Source organism: Leucopleurus acutus, assembly GCF_964270905.1.
Source record: "Leucopleurus acutus genome assembly, chromosome: 5".
NCBI classification, from domain to species: Eukaryota; Metazoa; Chordata; class Mammalia; order Artiodactyla; family Delphinidae; genus Leucopleurus; species Leucopleurus acutus.
Genome location: NC_139147.1, coordinates 111,014,387 through 111,035,945, shown reverse-complemented (window position 1 = coordinate 111,035,945; position 21,559 = coordinate 111,014,387). Strand labels below are relative to the sequence as shown.

The following is a 21,559-nucleotide window of genomic DNA, read 5'->3' as shown; positions in this document are numbered from 1 at the left end:
TCCCTCCCTCCCTCACCCCCTTCTTTCCTTGTTTCTTTCTGCTTGACACTTTGCTCTGTGTTTTCATTCTCCCCCAGTTTTCTCCTGCCTGCCTTCTGCCAGTCTCTGTGAGGCCCTGTTTTATAACCTCTCTCCCCTTCTTTCTCTGGTTTCATCTTCCAAATTCTTCAGGCTCTGAAATAATCTTGCTGCTCTTGACCTTCGACCTCCAGGCACCTGCTCTGCTTAATTTAGAGTTGAACGTGGAAGGTCTCAGGTGGACAAAATGCTTCCTCTTGGCTCAGGAGAAGAACCTGTCCAGCCAGGACCTGGAGCAGTGGTCTGGCAGCCAGCCAGGAGGAGCTGGCTCATCACAGCTCCCCAGAGCCAGTTTTCAGATTCCCCGAATGTGCCCGTTTTCTTAATTATAACCTGAGACTGCTTCATGGAATCTTTTTTTCTTTTTGGTCAGTTTTGTATGGGCTGCTGGTCTCTTACTGATGAGTTTTTTGGGTAAAGGAATATTTTATCACTTTTTAAATTAGTAGTATTAGTGAAAGATGATAATTCTATGCAATTAGTACTTTGCCTTTTTCAAAACTACCTTCTCTCCCCCCTCAGAAGAGCAACTACTTTAGCTGGGGATTTTTTTCTTTTTCTTTTTGATAGGATGAAGTACTCTTCATCCCTCAGTAAATTAGCTGTATCTGGGTAGGTCTCTAAGCCCACATGCTTCGCTCTCTTCCCCTTAAGATTTCCGGGTCTGAAGTCAGCAGTAGTTGTGGATAGAGATGCCGGTGGCCTGGAAATTCTTGCTGGTGACCTCACCTGCAGAGACAGTGGGCGTGATGCTGGGATATTGATCTGTCAGGACTTTGTGTCAGGCAGGAAATCCTGTGAAGTTCCTGCTCAGGGTTAACCAAATGGGAGCGGCTCTGAACGGTTTCATTCTTCTGTCCAGTCTCCTACCTTATTCAAATGTTTGAAGAAGCCTTTTTAGCCATGAGTTCTTGCTGACAGGCTGACCCAGGGTCAGGATGGTGGGTAAGGCATTACAACATGCCGTGATGTGGGTGGATGAAAACAGACATATGGAGACTTGGTACAGACCTGGCATTAGAAGGGGTTGTAGTGGTGATCATCCAACCTTAGAAATGGGGTGCCTCTCATAGAAAGCTGGGAGTTCCTATCCCTGATAATATCATGATTAAGAGTGGGAGCCCTGAAGTTGACAGGCCTGGATGGGGATCCTGGCCTTGCTACCTATTAGCTGTGTGATCTGGGATCCTAAGCCTTAGTTGTTATTCCCATCTGTTAAATGGGCATAAAAGTAGTATTGGCTTTTTAGAATTTTTATGAGGATTCAGTGGGAATGGGATATAAAATACACAGCATATTTCCTGGTGCTCAGTAAATGATTGCTGATTTTACTATTGATTTAGGACTCTTTCTACTCTACTGCACTGCTTTCTAACCTTTTCCAACAATCAGATTAAAGGCAGTAACATGTAGTTGTCTTTATTACCCTGACCCCACAATGTAGAGAACTGTGTGCCAGCGGTCTTCACACTGGGATATGCATCACACCCCAGGGCATTCAGCAAGATGATGTGAGGTGGGCAGGAATAGCTTTAAGGGGACCATTTTCCAGATTCTCAACTTGTAGGTATTCTTTTTTCTAAAGCTGAGACTGTATCTGCAGTTAAAGTGTTACATCAGGTTTTTTATTTTTTTCCAACTTCCACTTTCACAGTTACCCCTTTTGCCATTTTTCTAAAGAAAGCCATCTCTCTCAGCCGTATCAAATCTTACTTTGGTGCCCTGTCTCAACGTGTTAAATCACAGGCACAAGATAAAATGGGGTCAATTTGAAATACTGGTTTCAGCAAAGCCTCCTTTAATTAAGCCACCGTCTCACTCAGAGTTGCACTGTCAGTAAAATTTTACTTTTAGGGCTAAATGCATTGAAATTAGAAGTAATTGTGTCATTTTGATTATAGATTAGTAATGCTATTTGTAGTGATTGTACAATACAGAAGAGTCTTTATGCTTAAAGCTTATTGGTCACAGGAAATTTTAGAAAATTAAATGTAAAAACCTATTTTGTGTTAAAGTATGCTAGGGTGACTAATAAGACACTCTGACACATAGAATTATACTAGGAATCTTAGGGGGATGGGATTGACATCTAAATGAGATTTCAAGGAGAAAGAAGAATAATGTGAAATCTCCAACTGTTAAGAAAAGCTTATTTACTTTTGAATGAATGATGTTATGCAATAGGTGTTTAGTCATCATGGTTTTTATATTTCATTGGATACATTTAAAATAACACACGGTTAAAATGTCTAAATTTACAATTAGCAGCAAAATATATCTTTTTTTTTTTTTTTTTTTTTTTTTTTTGCCGTACGCAGGCCTCTCACTGTTGTGGCCTCTCCCATTGCGGAGCACAGGCTCCGGACGCGCAGGCTCAGTGGCCATGGCTCAGGGGCCCAGCCGCTCCGCGGCATGTGGGATCTTCCCAGACCAGGGCACGAACCCGTGTCCCCTGCATCGGCAGGCGGACCCTCAACCACTGCGCCACCAGGGAAGCCCCAAAATATATCTTTAAAATTCTTTAAGTTTAGGATGAAAATCTGAGATGCCAACTTAAAAATGCGTCTAAGGGAACATGGTTTTTACGGGGTTTTTTGAGAAGTATGGTAGCCAAACGTTTGAAGACCTTTGTTATTTTTTATTGCTATTAATTTTTCACACAAGGGGAGGGCACTGTCTTCCTGCTCTTCTTCCTGTGAAGGGCAGGATTTAATTGGTCGGTATTTTGCATAGGCCTTACCTTTTGCTAATTAAACTTTAACTGAAAAACATGAATATCTTTCATGTGCCAGACTCAGTGTCGGGTATATCAGAAGAGACTCCAGGTCCTGCCTTCATGGAGTTCATAGTTCAGCCTCTACTCTTTGGGTTAGAGACTGAATTTTGATAGGAACTACAGCAGTCAGGTAAAAATGTGTGGCAGTTGAGTCAGGAACGGCAGGGATTCAACTAGGGATACAACTGTATTACTGCAAGTATGGTACTTGCAGAAGAAGAATGGTAGCATTCTTGGTTCTTGTAGGTACTGTGGCTTCTCTAAAGACTATCAGGTTAATATCCTTATTTGTCAAAATTAAATATGCCTGAAAGACTGCTGAAATTGGGCCAAGGGGACTGTGTTTTCCTTGTTTGATTGGGTTTTTATAAAGAGCATTGCTGTTCCACTGAGTCTTTGTGAAAAAATAGTGTTAAAATTACTCTTTCAATGAGATAAGGACACCATATTACTGACCAGGGTTCTGGGCAGTAAACTCTTAGAGTGGCGGCTTCATTTTCTTTATTATCAGGAATTTCTTCACTTATGAATCAGAAGATTAATTTCATAAGTATTTTAGGAATAGCCAGAACTAAGAGTAGAACAGATTAACTCAACCTGATAGGATAGTGTTCTAGACACTTTTCATTTCTTTAGTGTTGAGCTATGCTAATTTATCAGTGTAATTAAATGTCATTTGAGGGGTGTGAGACTCAAAATTAGTATGTACTGAATTCAACATTTTGCGTAATTTCTCTTAATTCATTTTTGAAGGGCATAGGGTTCTGTCTTACATAATAAAGAAGTTGTTTAAGTAAATGCGCTCAACTTTATTTTGCTTTTCCCCCTAGGTGAAAAGAAATGGATTATCTCAGACAGTTAGCCAAGAAGAAAGAAAGAGACAAGAGGTATGTTTTCCACCAAGCAGATGCGTTAGGGTTCCAAGGGGTGCCTGTTACGTTCAGCATTTTCCTTTGACGATGTATCCATTTTGTTGTTGTTTTTTTTTTTACAAAAGGAGTGTGTGATCATTGTCAAATAAAACTACACATAAGCCCCCATAAAAGAAAATTTAAAATATACCAACGTCATTTTAACTTAACAAAGCACCTAGTCTGCGTGTATTTACACTGGAAGAAATACGTTGAAAAATGAAACAGACATTACTTAGATCCTGGAACTGAAAAAGGGTGTTAGTGGAAAAACTGGTGAAATCTGAATAAAGTGTGAATATTTGTCTGCAGACAAAATGTAATGTACCCTGGATAGGGAAAGCCAGGTGAAGGAAGTATAGGAACTCTGAACCCTCTTTGCAAGATTTCTATAAATCTAAAATTATACCAAAATAAAAGTTTACCTAATAAAAAGTCAAACATAATAAGAGGGTTTCATAACTTGAAGTTTAATAAATGCAGTTTAAGAAAATTGCTCCCTGTAATAATATTGCGAAGTTGTCAAAGTACTTTCCTTCCTTTTTATGCATGTGAGTATGGAGGTACAGAAGCTTAGGCATTTACATGCATGTAAATCAATTCCACAGAGGACGTGAGATACCTTTTTCTTGTTTCATTGGCCTGAAATAACACAAAAATATAAGGATGCTTTGTAGTGCCATTTTTTTAACTTTAAAAAAACAAAATAGTATATAACATTGGTGTATACGTCTCTGAGAATTAAAAATGTATTACATTTATATTTTTTTTCTTATTTTTATTTATAAAGAAACTAAGACTTTCACTAAAATAGAAGTCCTACATTCTCCTCCTCTGTCTCATTCCCTTCCTGTCCTCCCCAGAGGCAACTATAATTATGAATCGATGTGTATCCATCCAATCACGTATTAGGTATATTTATGTACATATACTTGTGTGTATCTGTTAAGATGTAGATAAATGGTATGATTCTGAACATGTTTTGGTTGGTTGCTTTTTACATTCAACATTGTTTTTGAGATTTATCCATGTTAATGCATGTTAATCTAGATCATTTATTCAAACTACTGTATAGTATTCCATTCTCTAAATACTACTTTAAAAAAAAATCTGTTCTCCTAGTGAGGGACAACAGGCAGTACTTCTTTTCTTTATGGTTAACATTGTGGCATAAACAATATTTCTCTCTGTTTGTGGACAAATTCAAGAGCTTCTCCAGGATCCTAGTCCCATTTGAATATTTCTTTTCTTTTAAACCTATTCTGTTTCCCTTATATTTTGAAAATATTTATTTAGATTTGTGATTTAAAAAAGTAATGACTGGGAATTCCCTGGCAGTCCAGAGGTTAGGACTCTGGGCAAGGGCCCAGGTTCAATCCCTGGTAATGACAGCAAATCTAACTATGATTTCTTTCTATTCCTGTACAGATATTTTAACAGGTCTAATGTGATTTGCTTTTAAGTAGTTGATGACCCAATTGCATGTTTTAAGTTATTACATTAAACTTATTGTATTAAACTACCACTTAGTCATCTTTTCCTGTGATCTACTCTGTATAGTTTATCATATCTTTTTGTTTGAATCTTCACATTTTGGATTTGATTACAAAAGTCTCTGCTTTTGAAAATATTTTTTAGTCATTCCAAGGCACTATATCCATCAACAACCTGAAATCCATTATTTTTGGTCAGGATGGGTGAATTTTCTTTAGTTTGCATTACATTTCCTGATGATAATTGTATTGATTGAATAGAATCACACGAGATACAGGTTGAATGAGACTCTTAATGTTCTTACTCTTTACTCATTAGATGATTATATCACTTAAGTCCCTGGAGTGCAACTGAGGTTAGACCAGTATGACTTCTCTAAAAGCTTATGGATGCTAAGAAGAGAGGTGAACCCCGAGACTAGCACCACTAACCTGACTTAAAGAATTATGGCTCACCTACCGGCAGCGGGGTGTCCACCTGCCTGTGCCTAACTGCTCCCACCTGGCCTCAGCTGGAGCACAGGGTCTCACGGGGAGAATCTTCTGTGCCCTTTGGGCCAAGCACTGAGGCGAAGAACCCTGGAGGTCAAGGGGGTTGATGGCAGTGTTACTAGGGTAGGTCTCCAGGTAGGATGGGAACCTCAAGCCTGCAAGGATGTTCACTACCCCTCCCTGAGGAGGAATTCTCCCTGCCTGGCCATTCTTGGAGAATCTGATTTTGTTAAGGTGCTAGATGAGTTCCTTACACAGGGCGCTGGTGTCTCTCCACATATATGGGTTGGCTTTTGATAATTAATGAACGCTTATCAGGTAAACCACTGTGTGCCTGACACCAAGAGTTTCTGCCGAGGGTCCTTCGCTCCTTCTTGAGACACTGATGAGAGCAGAGAGGGTGGCTTGTTGGACGGAATTACTTTCAGTTGTATGAGTTTATATAAAAGAATTCCTGTGGCTGATAAGAACCTTTTGAGGGTAGGTCCAATCATGCTTTTTAATGAACCCAGAATATTTGTTCTTATTAACCACAAATTAGTTGGATTAAAACATAGGGAGAGAAAGGAGGACCCACAAGGGAGGGAAGAAATGTATTTGTGAGAAATTTTCTCTGAATCCCAAGTGAGGTCCATAAATCTTCACTGTCCCAGAGCAGCATGCTTTGAAATCAGGGCTGGAGGAGATGACCCCAAAGGTTAATTAATGTCACACTGAGATTTTACGACATGCCCTAGCTTCCTCCCAGAGATTCTGCCCCCTGGCAAAGTGTGACCTCAGGATGCAGTCTCAAGTCATCCAAATACTTTCATTTTTTCCTAGTTACACTCTAGGCAGTGACTCTATTTCTCAAAATTTGGGTATATGTGCCTTATATAAAGACAGTAGTTTGGTAATGTAGTTTTTAATACTTATCTTTTTGTATTTTTAAGATATTATGTTATTCTTATAGCAGAATTATGAGAGCTAGGTTTAATTCTTTAATTGAAGGAATGAATAACACATTTCTTCTTCCTTCTATCAGGCTATCTTTGAAGTTATATCCTCTGAACATTCATATTTACTCAGCTTGGAGATCTTGATACGAATGTTTAAAAATTCTAAAGCACTGAGTGATACGATGACCAAAACAGAGAGTCACCATCTTTTCTCCAATATTACAGATGTCTGTGAGGCAAGCAAAAAGTAAGTTCACTTTCGTTTGCCTTTGGTCATGCCAAGACATTACTTGTTAACAAACAGCTGCGTTATGTCAAAAGGAAGACATTTAGAGGTGTGAAGTCTCTCACTTGTTCAATTGGCTTTTATCTTTATTCCTTGGAATAAATTTTAAGATGTGTTTCAAGGTGTTGATGTATAGACAGATGCTAAGCGTGTAATTAATTGTCACAGAAGACAGTTATATCTAAGGTCTCTATATTCCTTCTCTTTCTCCCTATTTCTCCTTTTTCCCTTTTATTTTTCCTTTTTAATTATTGCCAATAATATAACAACATTAGTTGGAAGGAAACAAGGTAACTCACTATCAAACCATTCAAATACAGACATTATTTCTGTTTACATTTTCATAATAGTCTTGTCCTTGTTAAGATATGTATATATTATTTTTAAAATGCAGTCATAGTGACCATAACGATTTTTACAGATTTTCCCTATTTCACTTTCCATAAGCACTATTAGAAGAGTTTCCATTATTTTTATTTATTTATTTATTTTTCGGTACGCGGGCCTCTCACTGCTGTGGCCTCTCCCGTTGCGGAGCACAGGCTCCGGACGCGCAGGCTTAGCAGCCATGGCTCACGGGCCCAGCCGCTCCGCGGCACGTGGGATCTTCCCGGACCGGGGCACGAACCTGTGTCCCCTGCATCGGCAGGCCGACTCTCAACCACTGCGCCACCAGGGAAGCCCTCCGTTATTATTCTTAATGAGTGCAGGAAGCTCAGTTTGTACACCAGTGGTGAGCTCTTTTGTCCTTCCGAGGGAACTACACAGCCTGTACTGGAGCCACGTGCCAGCAGTGTTGAGCCACCCGAAGTTGCTATTTTGGTAGATCAAAATGGATTGAATATTGGCAGTTTTGTATGGTTGGGTCAAAGGTAGGTTTACTGTACAACTCATAGCTTAAGCTTCAAGGCTCCTCATTTGCAAGGGCACCTTTTAAATATTTGCTTTTGTGCCTAATTTTTTTCTTAGAGGGCCTCCAAACTGTACAGGCTTCAGGGCCCACAAAAAACAGGATCTGTCCCTGGGGTGAGTACCCCTTGCGAATCTGGACGTTGTTCATTTGTCACTTTAGGGAAAATCCAAGTAGGCAGTGACGATAACACGTTTGTATCCCTGGCTCCATCGCTGTGTGCAGGTAGATTTTCCTTTTGAACTGCAAGATTGAACATCTGTGCTGAACAGGTTAGCATGTGAGCTGGGGCCACTGCAGAGATGCAATTTGTGGTCAGATCAGCGAGCTCTCCCAATATTTTATGGTAGTGACACAACTTCAGAAGTTAGATTCTACCACAAGAAAAGATCTTGACAATCTTATTACTGGCATGGATACTTAAAAATATGTGTCCAGAGGACCTGCTGGGCCTTAGAGAACAGGGGCCTGTGGTGTGCAGGTGGTGACACACACTGCAGCTTGGAAGTCTTTTTTCAGAAGCTGGGTCATTGCTTGTGTTCAGCCTATTGGGTTTTTTTGGTACCAGTCTTGCCCATTTTGGTAAGAGAAATGAAAAATCTCCTTTCTCCCGTTGGTGAAGGGGGCAGAGCAAGAGCCTTAGATGGTGTGTCCCTGTTCAACAGGTATTCAGATTTCAAAATGAGTCTGTTTCATTTTAACTTGTACTTTGGTTTAACTACGAAAATCTCCATGTTAGATATATTGCTATAAAGAATTATTTCTGTTTTGATAGCCATAAAATGTAAGTTATGATTTTAATTAGAATATGTTTCCTGAAAACCATGGTGGCATGTTTTTCACTCCTCTCTGGAATTGTTCTTTGAATCGTGTGGCCATCAGTCCACTTCTCATAGCGTATAAATGACTCTAGAGAAAGCTGTTAGTTCTGACTGTTGAGTAGCAGCAGTTCTTGAGCAGAGTATGTTTTGGATCCTAAGAGTCTTTGGGCCTCGGCAGCACTGCTCGTGTACCAGGCATGCTTCAGAAGGAGCCTGGGCCCCAGCAATCACATCTTGTCTTGGTAGTTGGTTAACCTTGAGAAGGTTGCTAAACCTCTCCAACTCATTTCTTAGATATAAAATGGGGATAAAAACCATAATTGGTTAACCCTGAAATAAGTCATTTTATTTAAATTATAGATGAAAATTTTATTATTTTAATTTCACTCATTTACAAGATATAAATCTCTTATTATTTTATTTAAATGTTTTCATTTCTGTAGTAACTTAAAATAAGAGGCTATTCTGGACATTTTTTCCATTTTTCATTTTTAAAACAAAACTCAAACTTCTCGGCCTGCATTAAATGATAAAGAAAGAAATATCTTTATCCTTTACATTTTTTGTTTTGTTTTTATTTGAAATACAGTGTTTTAGTTTGGAGAGATGTCTATGTAATATTTGATCTCTGTTATATTCCAACTAAGAATGATCAGCTTCTGCATGGTAATCTTGTGTCTGTAGCATAATAACTTACATTACAAGAGTTTATTGAAGTTTGAAATACTCATTTCAGATACAGCCTTTTTAAAATTCAAAGTTCTCAGAAGATTTACAAAACCTATTTCATTATGTAAAGCCTGCTTGTTGAATTTCCAGCATTTGGGCTCCAAGAGTGACTGACTCTCAAGTGGTAATGCCTTCATGTGCTACCCATGAAAAAGTTTCCAGTCTTAAGAAATCATAAAATTTTCATTTTTTTCTTGAATAAACAAACGATCAGTGTCTGAATTAAGTACTGACTAAGTGGGGCATTGTTAAGTGTGGGATAATCAAGACTATGTTCATTGCTTTACTTTTACCTGATGAAAAATTGCAGCTATAGGTGGCGGGATATTCAGTGGAGGCTGAGGTCACAACATGCTCAGCATTTGACTTAACAATGTGATGTCTGGTCCTCTTTACGGTGGCTCAGGTTCTTCACTGTTTTCCAGTAAATGTCACCAAGAAGCCCTTATGTGTAAGAGGATGCTATATGAAAACGAACAGGCAGGGACAAGGTCATTCTGATTCTGGGTGTGTGCATTTATCAGGGGATGTTCCTACTGAATTCTTTCCTGCTTTATAAAGAATTGTTCATTTCAGTCAACACTTGTGGAGCCTCCTATTCTGCCAGATGCCTGGATTCCAGAGCATTTCAGCTGGTGGCATCTGCCCTGTGGCTCTTGGTCCTCAGGGGCCAGTGGCGGCCAATGGAACATCCCCAGTGTGTGTGCAGAGGCATCCTGGGGCAGGGCACTTGCTCGAAATGGGCAGGTTTGGGTCATGCTGGAGGTTATGGGCCTAGGGCCCCTGGTGAGAATCACAGGTCAGGATGAGAGAAGATGGTAATGGCCTTTGTGTGTCTGCTGAGGAGTTTTTACTGTTTACTGAAGGCTGGGTGGACACAATAGGCAATTAAGTAGGGGACTGACGTGGTGGTCTGGGAGATGACAGTAGAATGGTGTTTGCATAAGAGAGGAGGTGAAGATGGTGAAAGGTTTGGGGCCATTGCAGTAACACAGCCAGAGATGATGGGAATCCTATAGGAGTCCTAAGAGGAAGGACTTGAAGGATATTTAGAACCTGCAATCCTGAGGACTTGGCAAGAGAGAGGGAGGAGTTTTGTTTACCTCCCAGTGTCTGCCTGGTTGACTGTGGATGGTGGTTGTATTATCCAGGGTGTAAGAGAAACAGGTTGGGGCTTAATGAGGGAGATAAGGAATTCAATTTGGGGGAAGTTTGAAATGACTGTGGAGCATGAGGGGAAGGTGTCTAGTTGAAAGGAGAAAAAGATTAGAATTCCAGAAAAATCTTGACTTGAATGTAGATTTGAGTCATGTACGTTCTTGGCACAGTGGGTTTAAGTGAGATACTAGAGCTTGTAGTGATGGTTTTTAAGTGGTGGTGGTGGAACTGGTGGTGGTTGTGTTTGCCTCCTGGGGGCATTTGGAATGTGTTTTCGGTTGCCCCAGTGACCTGGAGACTCTATTGGCATTAGTAGGTGGGCGCCAGAGGTGCCAGACGTCCTACAAGTGGTAGAACTGCCCTAGACAAGCATGAATTGTCCCACCCAAATGCCCGTTGTGTCCTCCTTGAGGTGCACAGATCGAGCAAAAAGAAAAAGAAAACCAAGGTCAGAATTTTGGCACAGAAACATTTAAGGTGACTACATCGGGGGCGTGGGGGACAAAATTGAAGCAAATAGGGTAAGAATTACTGCCAGGACCTTTCTCAGGCCCCTTGGCTGTGGAAGGTTTGCCCCTGTCTTTAATGCCTTCCTGTCACCCCCTGTGTCAGTGCCATGGGCAATGCAGCTGTTTGCTTTGTAATCTTCTTTAAAGGCATATGCGGGGAGGCAGCTGGAACCCTACTGGTTCTGTATCTGACCCCTCTTGCAAAGAGTGCGGCCTTTTCTTTTTCTTGGGATGATTAGAACTAAATCCTCCTAAGTTCAGGCAGTCCCAGTATGCCTTTGACCTCCCAGCTCTGGACCTACTTCCTTCTGCCTTTGACTGTTTTAACTTCCCTCTGACTCAAATGCATGAAATCTCCCTGGATTCATGGTCTCTCTGTCTTTTAAGGCCAAAAGATGTCCTGAAAACCTAATCATCCCATGAAAAAAATGGAGTATTAGATATCTTTTGTTTAGAAATGAATAGGCTTAATTCATAAATAAACACCACACATTGTATATGCTTTGCCTATTTGCATATATCCTTCGATTATTTTTTTTTGTTCTGCTTTTACATATCTGTGTTCATTTAGAATAATTTATAGATAGTTGCCATATTAATAGAAAAAGACCTACAAGTATGATTAATTTTCATGAATTAGCAACAGAATATGATCTTATTCAGTAATTCCACTTGTTTTTAAATTTAAGATCTATTGATGGTAAAAGACTGATACTATGGAAAGGAGATTGCCTTTTGTATAAGACTGAATATTAATCCCACTGCTGTGTTTAGAAACATTAAGGTCTAAGTAAGGTCTTTTGTATTAAAGTGTTTTCTGCAAAATGAAAACTAGATGAACCTGTTTTGATGTTTTAAAAAATGATGTTTTTAATCTTTTTTTTTACATCTTTATTGGAGTATAATTGCTTTACAATGGTGTGTTAGTTTCTGCTTTATAGCAAAGTGAATCAGTTATACATATACATATGTTCCCATATCTCTTCCCTCTTGCGTCTCCCTCCCTCCCACCCTCCCTATCCCACCCCTCCAGGCGGTCACAAAGCACCGAGCTGATCTCCCTGTGCTATGCGGCTGCTTCCCACTAGCTATCTACCTTACGTTTGGTAGTGTATATATGTCCATGCCTCTCTCTCGCTTTGTCACAGCTTACCCTTCCCTCTCCCCATATCCTCAAGTCCATTCTCTAGTAGGTCTGTGTCTTTATTCCTGTCTTACCCCTAGGTTCTTCAGGACACATTTTTTTCTTAAATTCCATATATATGTGTTAGCATATGGTATTTGTCTTTCTCTTTCTGACTTACTTCATTCTGTATGACAGACTCTAGGTCTATCCACCTCATTACAAATAGCTCAATTTGGTTTCTTTTTATGGCTGAGTAATATTCCATTGTATATATGTACCACATCTTCTTTATCCATTCATCCGATGATGGACACTTAGGTTATTTCCGTATATCTACGGACTATTGTAAATAGAGCTGCAATGAACATTTTAGTACATGACTCTTTTTTTTTTTTTTTAACATCTTTATTGGGGTATAATTGCTTTACAATGGTGTGTTAGTTTCTGCTTTGTAACAAAGTGAATCAGTCATACATAAACATATGTTCCCATATGTCTTCCCTCTTGCGTCTCCCTCCCTCCCACCCTCCCTATCCCACCCCTCCAGGCTGTCACAAAGCACCGAGCCAATATCCCTGTGCCATGCAGCTGCTTCCCACTAGCTATCTACCTTACTACGTTTGTTAGTGTGTATATGCCCATGACTCTCTCTCGCCCTGTCACAGCTCACCCTTCCCCCTCCCCATAACCTCAAGTCCGTTCTCTAGGAGGTCTGCATCTTTATTCCTGCTTTACCCCTAGGTTCTTCATGACATTTTTTTTCTTAAATTCTATATATATGTGTTAGCATACGGTATTTGTCTTTTTCTTTCTGACTTACTTCACTCTGTATGACAGACTCTAGGTCTATCCACCTCATTACAAATAGCTCAATTTCATTTCTTTTTATGGCTGAGTAATATTCCATTGTGTATATGTGCCACATCTTCTTTCTCCATTCATCCGATGATGGGCACTTAGGTTGTTTCCATCTCCGGGCTATTGTAAATAGAGCTGCAATGAACATTTTGGTACATGACTCTTTTGAATTTTGGTTTTCTCAGGGTATATTCCCAGTAGTGGGATTGCTGGGTCATATGGTAGTTCTATTTGTAGTTTTCTAAGGAACCTCCATACTGTTCTCCACAGTGGCTGTATCAATTTACATTCCCACCAACAGTGCAAGAGGGTTCCCTTTTCTCCACACCCTCTCCAGCATTTATTGTTTCTAGAATTTTTGATTATGGCCATTCTGACTGGTCTGAGATGATATCTCATTGTAGTTTTGATTTGCATTTCTCTAATGATTAATGATGTTGAGCATTCTTTCATGTGTTTGTTGGCAGTCTGTATATCTTCTTTGGAGAAATGTCTATTTAGGTCTTCTGCCCATTTTTGGATTGGGTTGTTTGTTTTTTTGTTATTGAGCTGCATGAGCTGCTTATAAATTTGGAGATTAATCCTTTGTCAGTTGCTTCATTTGCAAATATTTTCTCCCATTCTAAGGGTTGTGTTTTGGTCTTGTTTATGGTTTCCTTTGCTATGCAAAAGCTTTGAAGTTTCATTAGGTCCCATTTGTTTATTTTTATTTCCATTTCTCTAGGAAGTGGGTCAAAAAGGATCTTGCTGTGATTTATGTCATAGAGTGTTCTGCCTATGTTTTCCTCTAAGAGTTTGATAGTTTCTGGCCTTACATTTACTCTTTAATCCATTTTGAGCATATTTTTGCGTATGGTGTTAGGGAGTGATCTAATCTCATACTTTTACATGTACCTGTCCAGTTTTCCCAGCACCACTTATTGAAGAGGCTGTCCTTTCTCCACTGTACATTTCTGTCTCCTTTATCAAAGATAAGGTGACCATATGTGCGTGGGTTTGTCTCTGGGCTTTCTATCCTGTTCCATTGATCTAACTTTCTGTTTTTGTGCCAGTACCATACTGTCTTGATTACTGTAGCTTTGTAGTATAGTCTGAAGTCAGGGAGCCTGATTCCTCCAGCTCCGTTTTTCTTTCTCAAGATTGGTTTGGCTATTCGGGGTATTTTGTGCTTCCATACAAGTTGTGAAATTTTTTGTTCTAGTTCTGTGAAAAATGCCAGTGGTAGTTTGATAGGGATTGCATTGAATCTGTAGATTGCTTTGGGTAGTAGAGTCATTTTCACAATGTTGATTCTTCCAATCCAAGAACATGGTATATCTCTCCATCTATTTGTATCATCTTTAATTTCTTTCATCAGTGTCTTATAATTTTCTGCATACAGGCCTTTTGTTTCCTTAGGTAGGTTTATTCCTAGATATTTTATTCTTTTTGTTGCAGTGTTAAATGGTAGTGTTTTCTTGATTTCACTTTCAGATTTTTCATCATTAGTGTATAGGAATGCCAGAGATTTCTGTGCATTAATTTTGTATCCTGCTACTTTACCAAATTCATTGATTAGCTCTAGTAGTTTTCTGGTAGCATCTTTAGGATTCTCTATGTAGAGTATCATGTCATCTGCAAAGAGTGACAGCTTTACTTCTTCTTTTCCGATTTGGATTCCTTTTATTTCCTTTTCTTCTCTGATTGTTGTGGCTAAAACTTCCAAAACTATGTTGAATAACAGTGGTGAGAGTGGGCAACCTCGTCTTGTTCCTGATCTTAGTGGAAATGGTTTCAGTTTTTCACCATTGAGGACCGATGTTGGCTGTGGGTTTGTCATATATGGCCTTTATTATGTTGTGGAAAGTTCCCTCTATGCCTACTTTCTACAGGGTTTTTATCATAAATGGGTGTTGAATTTTGTCAAAAGCTTTTTCTGCATCTATTGAGATGATCATATGGTTTTTCTCCTTCAATTTGTTAATATGGTGTATCACGTTGATTGATTTGCGTATATTGAAGAATCCTTGCATTCCTGGAATGAACCCCACTTGATCATGGTGTATGATCCGTTTAATGTGCTGTTGGATTCTGTTTACTAGTATTTTGTTGAGGATTTTTGCATCTATGTACATCAGTGATATTGGCCTGTAGTTTTCTTTCTTTGTGACATCCTTGTCTGGTTTTGATATCAAGGTGATGGTGGCCTCGTAGAATGAGTTTGGGAGTGTTCCTCCCTCTGCTATATTTTGGAAGAGTTTGCTAAGGATAGGTGTTAGCTCTTCTCTAAATGTTTGATATAATTCGCCTGTGAAGCCATCTGGTCCTGGGCTCTTTTGTTCGTTGGAAGATTTTTAATCACAGTTTCAATTTCAGTGCTTGTGATTGGTCTGTCCATATTTTCTATTTCTTCCTGATTCAATCTTGGCAGGTTGTGCATTTCTAAGAATTTGTCCATTTCTTCCAGGTTGTCCATTTTATTGGCATAGAGTTGCTTGTAGTAATCTCTCATCATCTTTTGTATTTCTGCAGTGTCAGTTGTTACTTATCCTTTTTCATTTCTAATTCTATTGATGTGAGTCTTCTCCCTTTTTTTCTTGATGTCTGGCTAATGATTTATCAATTTTGTTTATCTTCTCAAAGAACCAGCCTTTAGCTTTATTGATCTTTGCTATCGTTTCCTTCATTTCTTTTTCATTTACTTCTGATTTGATCTTTATGATTTCTTTCCTTCTGCTAACTTTAGGGTTTTTTTGTTCTTCTTTCTCTAATTGCTTGAGGTGCAAGTTTAGGTTGTTTATTCGAGATGTTTCCTGTTTCTTAAGGTAGGCTTGTATTGCTATAAACTTCCCTCTTAGAACTGCTTTTGCTGCATCCCATAGGTTTTGGGTCGTCGTGTCTCCATTGTCATTTGTTTCTAGGTATTTTTTGATCTCCTCTTTGATTTCTCCATGATCACTTCGTTATTAAGTAGTGTATTGTTTAGCCTCCATGTGTTCGTATTTTTTACAGATTTTTTCTTGTAATTGATATCTAGTCTTATAGCGTTGTGGTCAGAAAAGATACTTGATACAATACCAGTTTTCTTCAGTTTACGAAGGCTTGATTTGTGACCCAAGATATGATCTTTCCTGGAGAATATTCCATGAGCACTTGAGAATAATGTGTATTCTGTTGTTTTTAGATGGAATGTCCTATAAATATCAATTAAGTCCATCTTGTTTAATGTATCATTTAAAGCTTGTGTTTCCTTATTTATTTTCATTTTGGATGATCTATCCATTGGTGAAAGTGAGGTGTTAAAGTCCCCTACTATGAATGTGTTACTGTCGATTTCCCCTTTTATGGCTGTTAGTATTTGCCTTACGTATTGAGATGCTCCTATGTTGGGTGCATAAATATTTACAATTGTTATATCTTCTTCTTGGATTGATCCTTTTATCATTATGTAGTGTCCTTCTTTTTCTCTTCTGATAGTCTTTATTTTAAAGTCTATTTTGTCTGATATGAGAATTGCTACTCAGCTTTTTTTTGATTTCCATTTGCATGAAAAGTGTTTTTCCATTCCCTCACTTTCAGTCTGTATGTGTCCCTAGGTCTGTAGTGGGTCTCTTGTAGACAGCATATATACGGGTCTTGTTTTTGTATCCATTCAGCTGGTCTCTGTGTTTTGATTGGAGCACTTAATCCATTTATATTTAATTTAATTATCGATATGTATGTTCCTATTACCATATTCTTAATTGTTTTGGGTTTGTTTTTGTAGGTCGTTTCATTCTCTTGTGTTTCCTGCCTAGAGAAGTTCCTTTAGCATTTGTTGTAAAGGTGGTTTGGTGGTGCTGAACTCTCTCAGCTTTTGCTTGTCTGTAAAGGGTTTAATTTCTCCATCAAATCTGAATGAGATCCTTGCTGGGTAGAGTAAACCTTGTTGAAGGTTTTTGTCCTTCATCACTTTAAATATGTCCTGCCAGTCCCTTCTGGCTTGCAGAGTTTCTGCTGAAAGATCAGCTGTTAACCTTATGGGGATTCCCTTGTGTGTTATTTGTTGTTTTTCCCTTGCTGCTTTTAATATGTTTCCTTTGTATTTAATTTTTGACAGTTTGATTAATATGCATCTTGGCGTATTTCTCCTTGGATTTATCCTGTATGGGACTCTCTGTGCTTCCTGGACTTGATTAACTATTTCCTTTCCCATATTAGGGAAGTTTGCAAGTATAATCTCTTCAAATATTTTCTCAGTCCCTTTCTTTTTCTCTTCTTCTTCTGGAACTCCTATAATTCGAATGTTGGTGTGTTTAATGTTGTCCCAGAGGTCTCTGAGACTGTCCTCAGTTCTTTTCATTCTTTTTTCTTTATTCTGCTCTGCAGTAGTTATTTCCACTGTTTTATGTTCCAGGTCACTTATCCGTTCTGCCTCAGTTATTCTGCTACCGATCTCATCTAGAGTATTTTTAATTTCATTTATTATTGTTCATCGTTGCTTGTTTCATTTTTAGTTCTTCTAGGTCCTTGTTAAATGTTTCTTGTATTTTGTCCATTCTATTTCCAAGATTTTGGATCATCTTTACTATCATTATTCTGAATTCTTTTTCAGATAGACTGCCTATTTCCTCTTCATTTGTTAGGTCTGGTGGGTTTTTATCTTGCTCCTTCATCTGCTGTGTGTATTTCTGTCTTCTCATTTTGCTTATCTTACTGTGTTTGGGGTCTCCTTTTTGCAGGCTGTAGGTTCATAGTTCCCGTTGTTTTCGGTGTCTGTCCCCAGTGGCTAAGGTTGGTTCAGTGGGTTGTGTAGGCTTCCTGGTGGAGGGGACTAGTGCCTGTGTTTTGGTGGATGAGGCCGGATCTTGTCTTTCTGGTGGGCAAGTCCACGTCTGGTGGTGTGTTTTGGGGTGTCTGTGGACTTATTATGATTTTAGGCAGCCTCTCTGCCAATGAGTGGTGTTGTGTTCCTGTCTTGCTAGTTGTTTGGCATAGGATGTCCAGCACTGTAGCTTGCTGGTCGTTGAGTGAAGCTGGCTGCTGGTGTTGAGATATAGATCTCTGGGAGATTTTCGCCATTTTATATTATGTGGAGCTGGGAGGTCTCTTGGGGACCAGTGTTCTGAAGTTGGCTCTCCCACCTTAGAGGCACAGCACTGACTCCTGGCTGCAGCACCAAGAGCCTTTCATGCACACGGCTCAGAATAAAAGGGAGAAAAAGTAGAAAGAAAGAATTAGAAGAAAGAAAGAAAGAAAGAAAGAAAGAGAGAAAGAAAGGAGGGAGGAGGGAACGGAGGGAAGGGAGGAAGAAAGAAAGAAAGAAAGAAAGATAAAGTAAAATAAAGCAAGATAAAATAAAATAAAGTTATTAAAATAAAAAATAATTATTAAGAAAAAAAATTTAAAAAAAAACCAAAAAAACGGATGGATAGAACCCTAGGACAAATGGTGGAAGCAAAACTATACAGACAAAATCTCACACAGAAGCATACACATACACACTCACAAAAAGAGGAAAAGGGGAAAAAATCATAAATCTTGCTCTCAAAGTCCACCTCCTCAATTTGGGATGATTCGTTGTCTAAAGGAGAGAAGGAAGGAAAGAAAGAAAGAAAGAAAAAAGATAAAGTAAAATAAAGTAATTAAAATAAAATATAAGTATTAAGAAAAATTAATTAAAAATCAAACGAACAAAAAAAAAATGGACAGATAGAACCCTAGGACAAATGATGGAAGCAAAGCTATACAGAGAAAATCTCATACAGAAGCACACACATACACACTCACAAATAGAGGAAAAGGGGGAAAAATCATAAATCTTGCTCTCAAAGTCCACCTCCTCAATTTGGGATGATTCGTTGTCTATTCAGGTATTCCACAGATGCAGGTACATCAAGTTGATTGTGGAGCTTTAATCTGCTGCTTCTGAGGCTGCTGGGAGAGATTTCCCTTTCTCTTCTTTGTTCTCACAGCTCCTGGGGCTCAGCTTTGGATTTGGACCCGCCTCTGTGTGTAGGTCGCCGGAGGGCGTCTGTTCTTCGCTCAGACAGGACTGGGTTAAAGGAGCAGCTGATTCGGGGGCTCTGGCTCACTCAGGCCGGGGGGAGGGAGGGGTACGGATGTGGGGCGAACCTGCGGTGGCAGAGGCCAGCATGACGTTGCACAGCCTGAGGCGCGCCGTGGGTTCTCCCGGGGAAGTTGTCCCTGGATCCCAGGACCCTGGCAGTTGTGGGCTGCACAGGCACCCGGGTGCCTCTGCAGCCCATCACTGCCAGGGTCCTGGGAGGGGAGGTGTGGATAGTGACCTGTGCTTGCACACAGGCTTCTTGGTGGCGGCAGCAGTGACCTTAGCGTCTCATGCCCGACTCTGGGGTCTGCGCTTTTAGCCGCCTCGCGCCCGTCTCTGGAGCTCCTTTAAGCAGCGCTCTTAATCCCCTCTCCTCGCGCATCAGGAAACAGAGGGAAGAAAAAGTCTCTTGCCTCTTCGGCAGGTCCAGACTTTTCCCTGACTCCCTTCCGGCTAGCCGTGGCGCACTAATCCCCTGCAGGCTGTGTTCACGCCACCAACCCCAGTCCTCTCCCGGTGCTCCGACCGAAGACCGAGCCTCAGCTCCCAGCCCTGCCTGCCGCGGCGGGTGAGCAGACAAGCCTCTCGGGCTGGTGAGTGCAGGTCGGCACCGATCCTCTGTGCGGGAATCTCTCCACTTTGCCCTCCGCACCCCTGTTGCTGTGCTGTCCTCTGCGGCTCCGACGCTTCCCCTCTCCGCCACCCGCAGTCTCCGCCCACGAAGGGGCTTCCTAGTGTGTGGAAACCTTTCCTCCTTCACAGCTCCCTCCCACTGGTGCAGGTCCCGTCCCTATTCTTTTGTCTCTGTTTATTCTTTTTTCTTTTGCCCTACCCAGGTACGTGGGGAGTTTCTTGCCTTTTGGGAGGTCTGAGGTCTTCTGCCAGCATTCAGTAGGTGTTCTGTAGGAGTTGTTCCACGTGTAGATGTATTTCTGGTGTATCTGTGGGGAGGAAGGTGATCTCTGCGTCTTACTCTTCTGCCATCTTCCTGGAAGCCTCTATGATAGTTTATTTATGAAGCTTTAAACTGCTAGTGTTGGAGGGTATCCTGCAGAGGTGGGAGGTGGCTGTGGTTCACCGTGGGGACAAGGACACTGGCAGCAGAAGTTCTCTGTTTTTAATCTTAATTCTGCGTTTTCATTCTAAATATCTAGATTATGCTAACAATACTTCATTTGCATTTTTTCAATAATGGAATATACTGTTATTTGTGACCTCTGAAAGTATGCTGCTGAAGAACTTTGCAAGATGCTTGTTTTTCTTGTTTCCATTACAAAGTTAAAATATTGGTATTTCTTTGGGAAGTAATTTAAAGCTAAAACTATGCTGTCTTCAGTTTCTGCAGAGCAAAAGAAAAATATCCATCAATGTGCTTTTGTGTCCTGAGGAACTGAATTTGTTCCCAACATATAATGAGCAGCTCATGCCAAATTCTCCAGTTTCTGCTTTGTGTGGAGGAGTAAGTTACAGTAATAGTAAACAGACAAAATGAGCCTTACCCAGAACTTGCTTCTCCAGAAGATTCTTTTCCCTAATTTAATCAGATTATATTAAAATTGAAATATCTGGATACTGTTAATGCATGTTGCAATATTATTTTATAGAATGACTTCATATTATAAAAAATGACATTTTACTCAAATAATGGCACAACGTATCTGCATTATAAATCTCTATTTGGTAATTAAAATTCTCAACTTTAATGCATTGATAGCAAACTTTCAGAAGTTTTGTAATATTAATATTAGCATTTCGTCTTTCCTGACTAGTTCGTAACGCTAAATTTTAAAAGAAAAACATATTAAATTTAACTAGGCCAGAGAGTATGGAATTCCTTATGTTGTAGAACCTGTTTAATTTTTTTCCCTGCAGTAATGACTGTTGCCATTGTTTCTCATTAGCAAATGTTCTTTGCTTTCACAATATCCAGTGTAAGTTTACCAAGTTTATTTGGTACCAACTTTACAAAGTTTATTTGGTAACTAAAGCAATTGCCCTATTTCACTTAATGTAACAGAGAAACTTAATTCTTTCTGAAACCAAACTTCTTTAGCTGACGTTTGAAAGACAGTGACATTCAGAAGCTACTCTTATGACATTCTTTGACATTTTCTCTATCCTAAGATGAATAAACAAAGAAGTTCATTTGAAATTCGCCTCAAGAACACTACAATAATGTGGGTATTTTAGTCTACCTTGTTCAGCTTTTACCAATAACTGGTGTCTGAAGTAATAAAGAAATAAGTTATTTAAGTATCATTTCAAGTAAAGAAAAGGCAACAAATGTTTTAGTAACAGATGCAGTCCTTTTAGTTAAGACTGAAGGAAAGCGGGGGGGGGCATCTGAAATCTTTGTAAAAGTTAGTGCGAGACAGATGACTGGGTAGACACATGCCCTAATATTCATTCCCTTCTGAAATCCCATTAAAAATGATGGGATAGTCAA

The 21,559-nt window shown here is 39.6% G+C and overlaps 1 protein-coding gene across 4 annotated transcripts in view; it reads left to right on the top strand.

Annotated features, from left to right (window-relative positions):
• The window catches only part of ARHGEF26 (Rho guanine nucleotide exchange factor 26), a 154,099-nt gene that overhangs the window by 31,649 nt on the left and 100,891 nt on the right, over positions 1-21,559 (top strand). For all 4 annotated transcript variants that reach the window (XM_082840474.1, XM_082840473.1, XM_082840472.1 and 1 more), the window contains exons 5-6: positions 3,685-3,741; positions 6,775-6,935. In XM_082840474.1, coding sequence (XP_082696600.1) covers positions 3,685-3,741; positions 6,775-6,935 — 218 coding nt within the window. The remainder of the gene's footprint in view (positions 1-3,684; positions 3,742-6,774; positions 6,936-21,559) is intronic.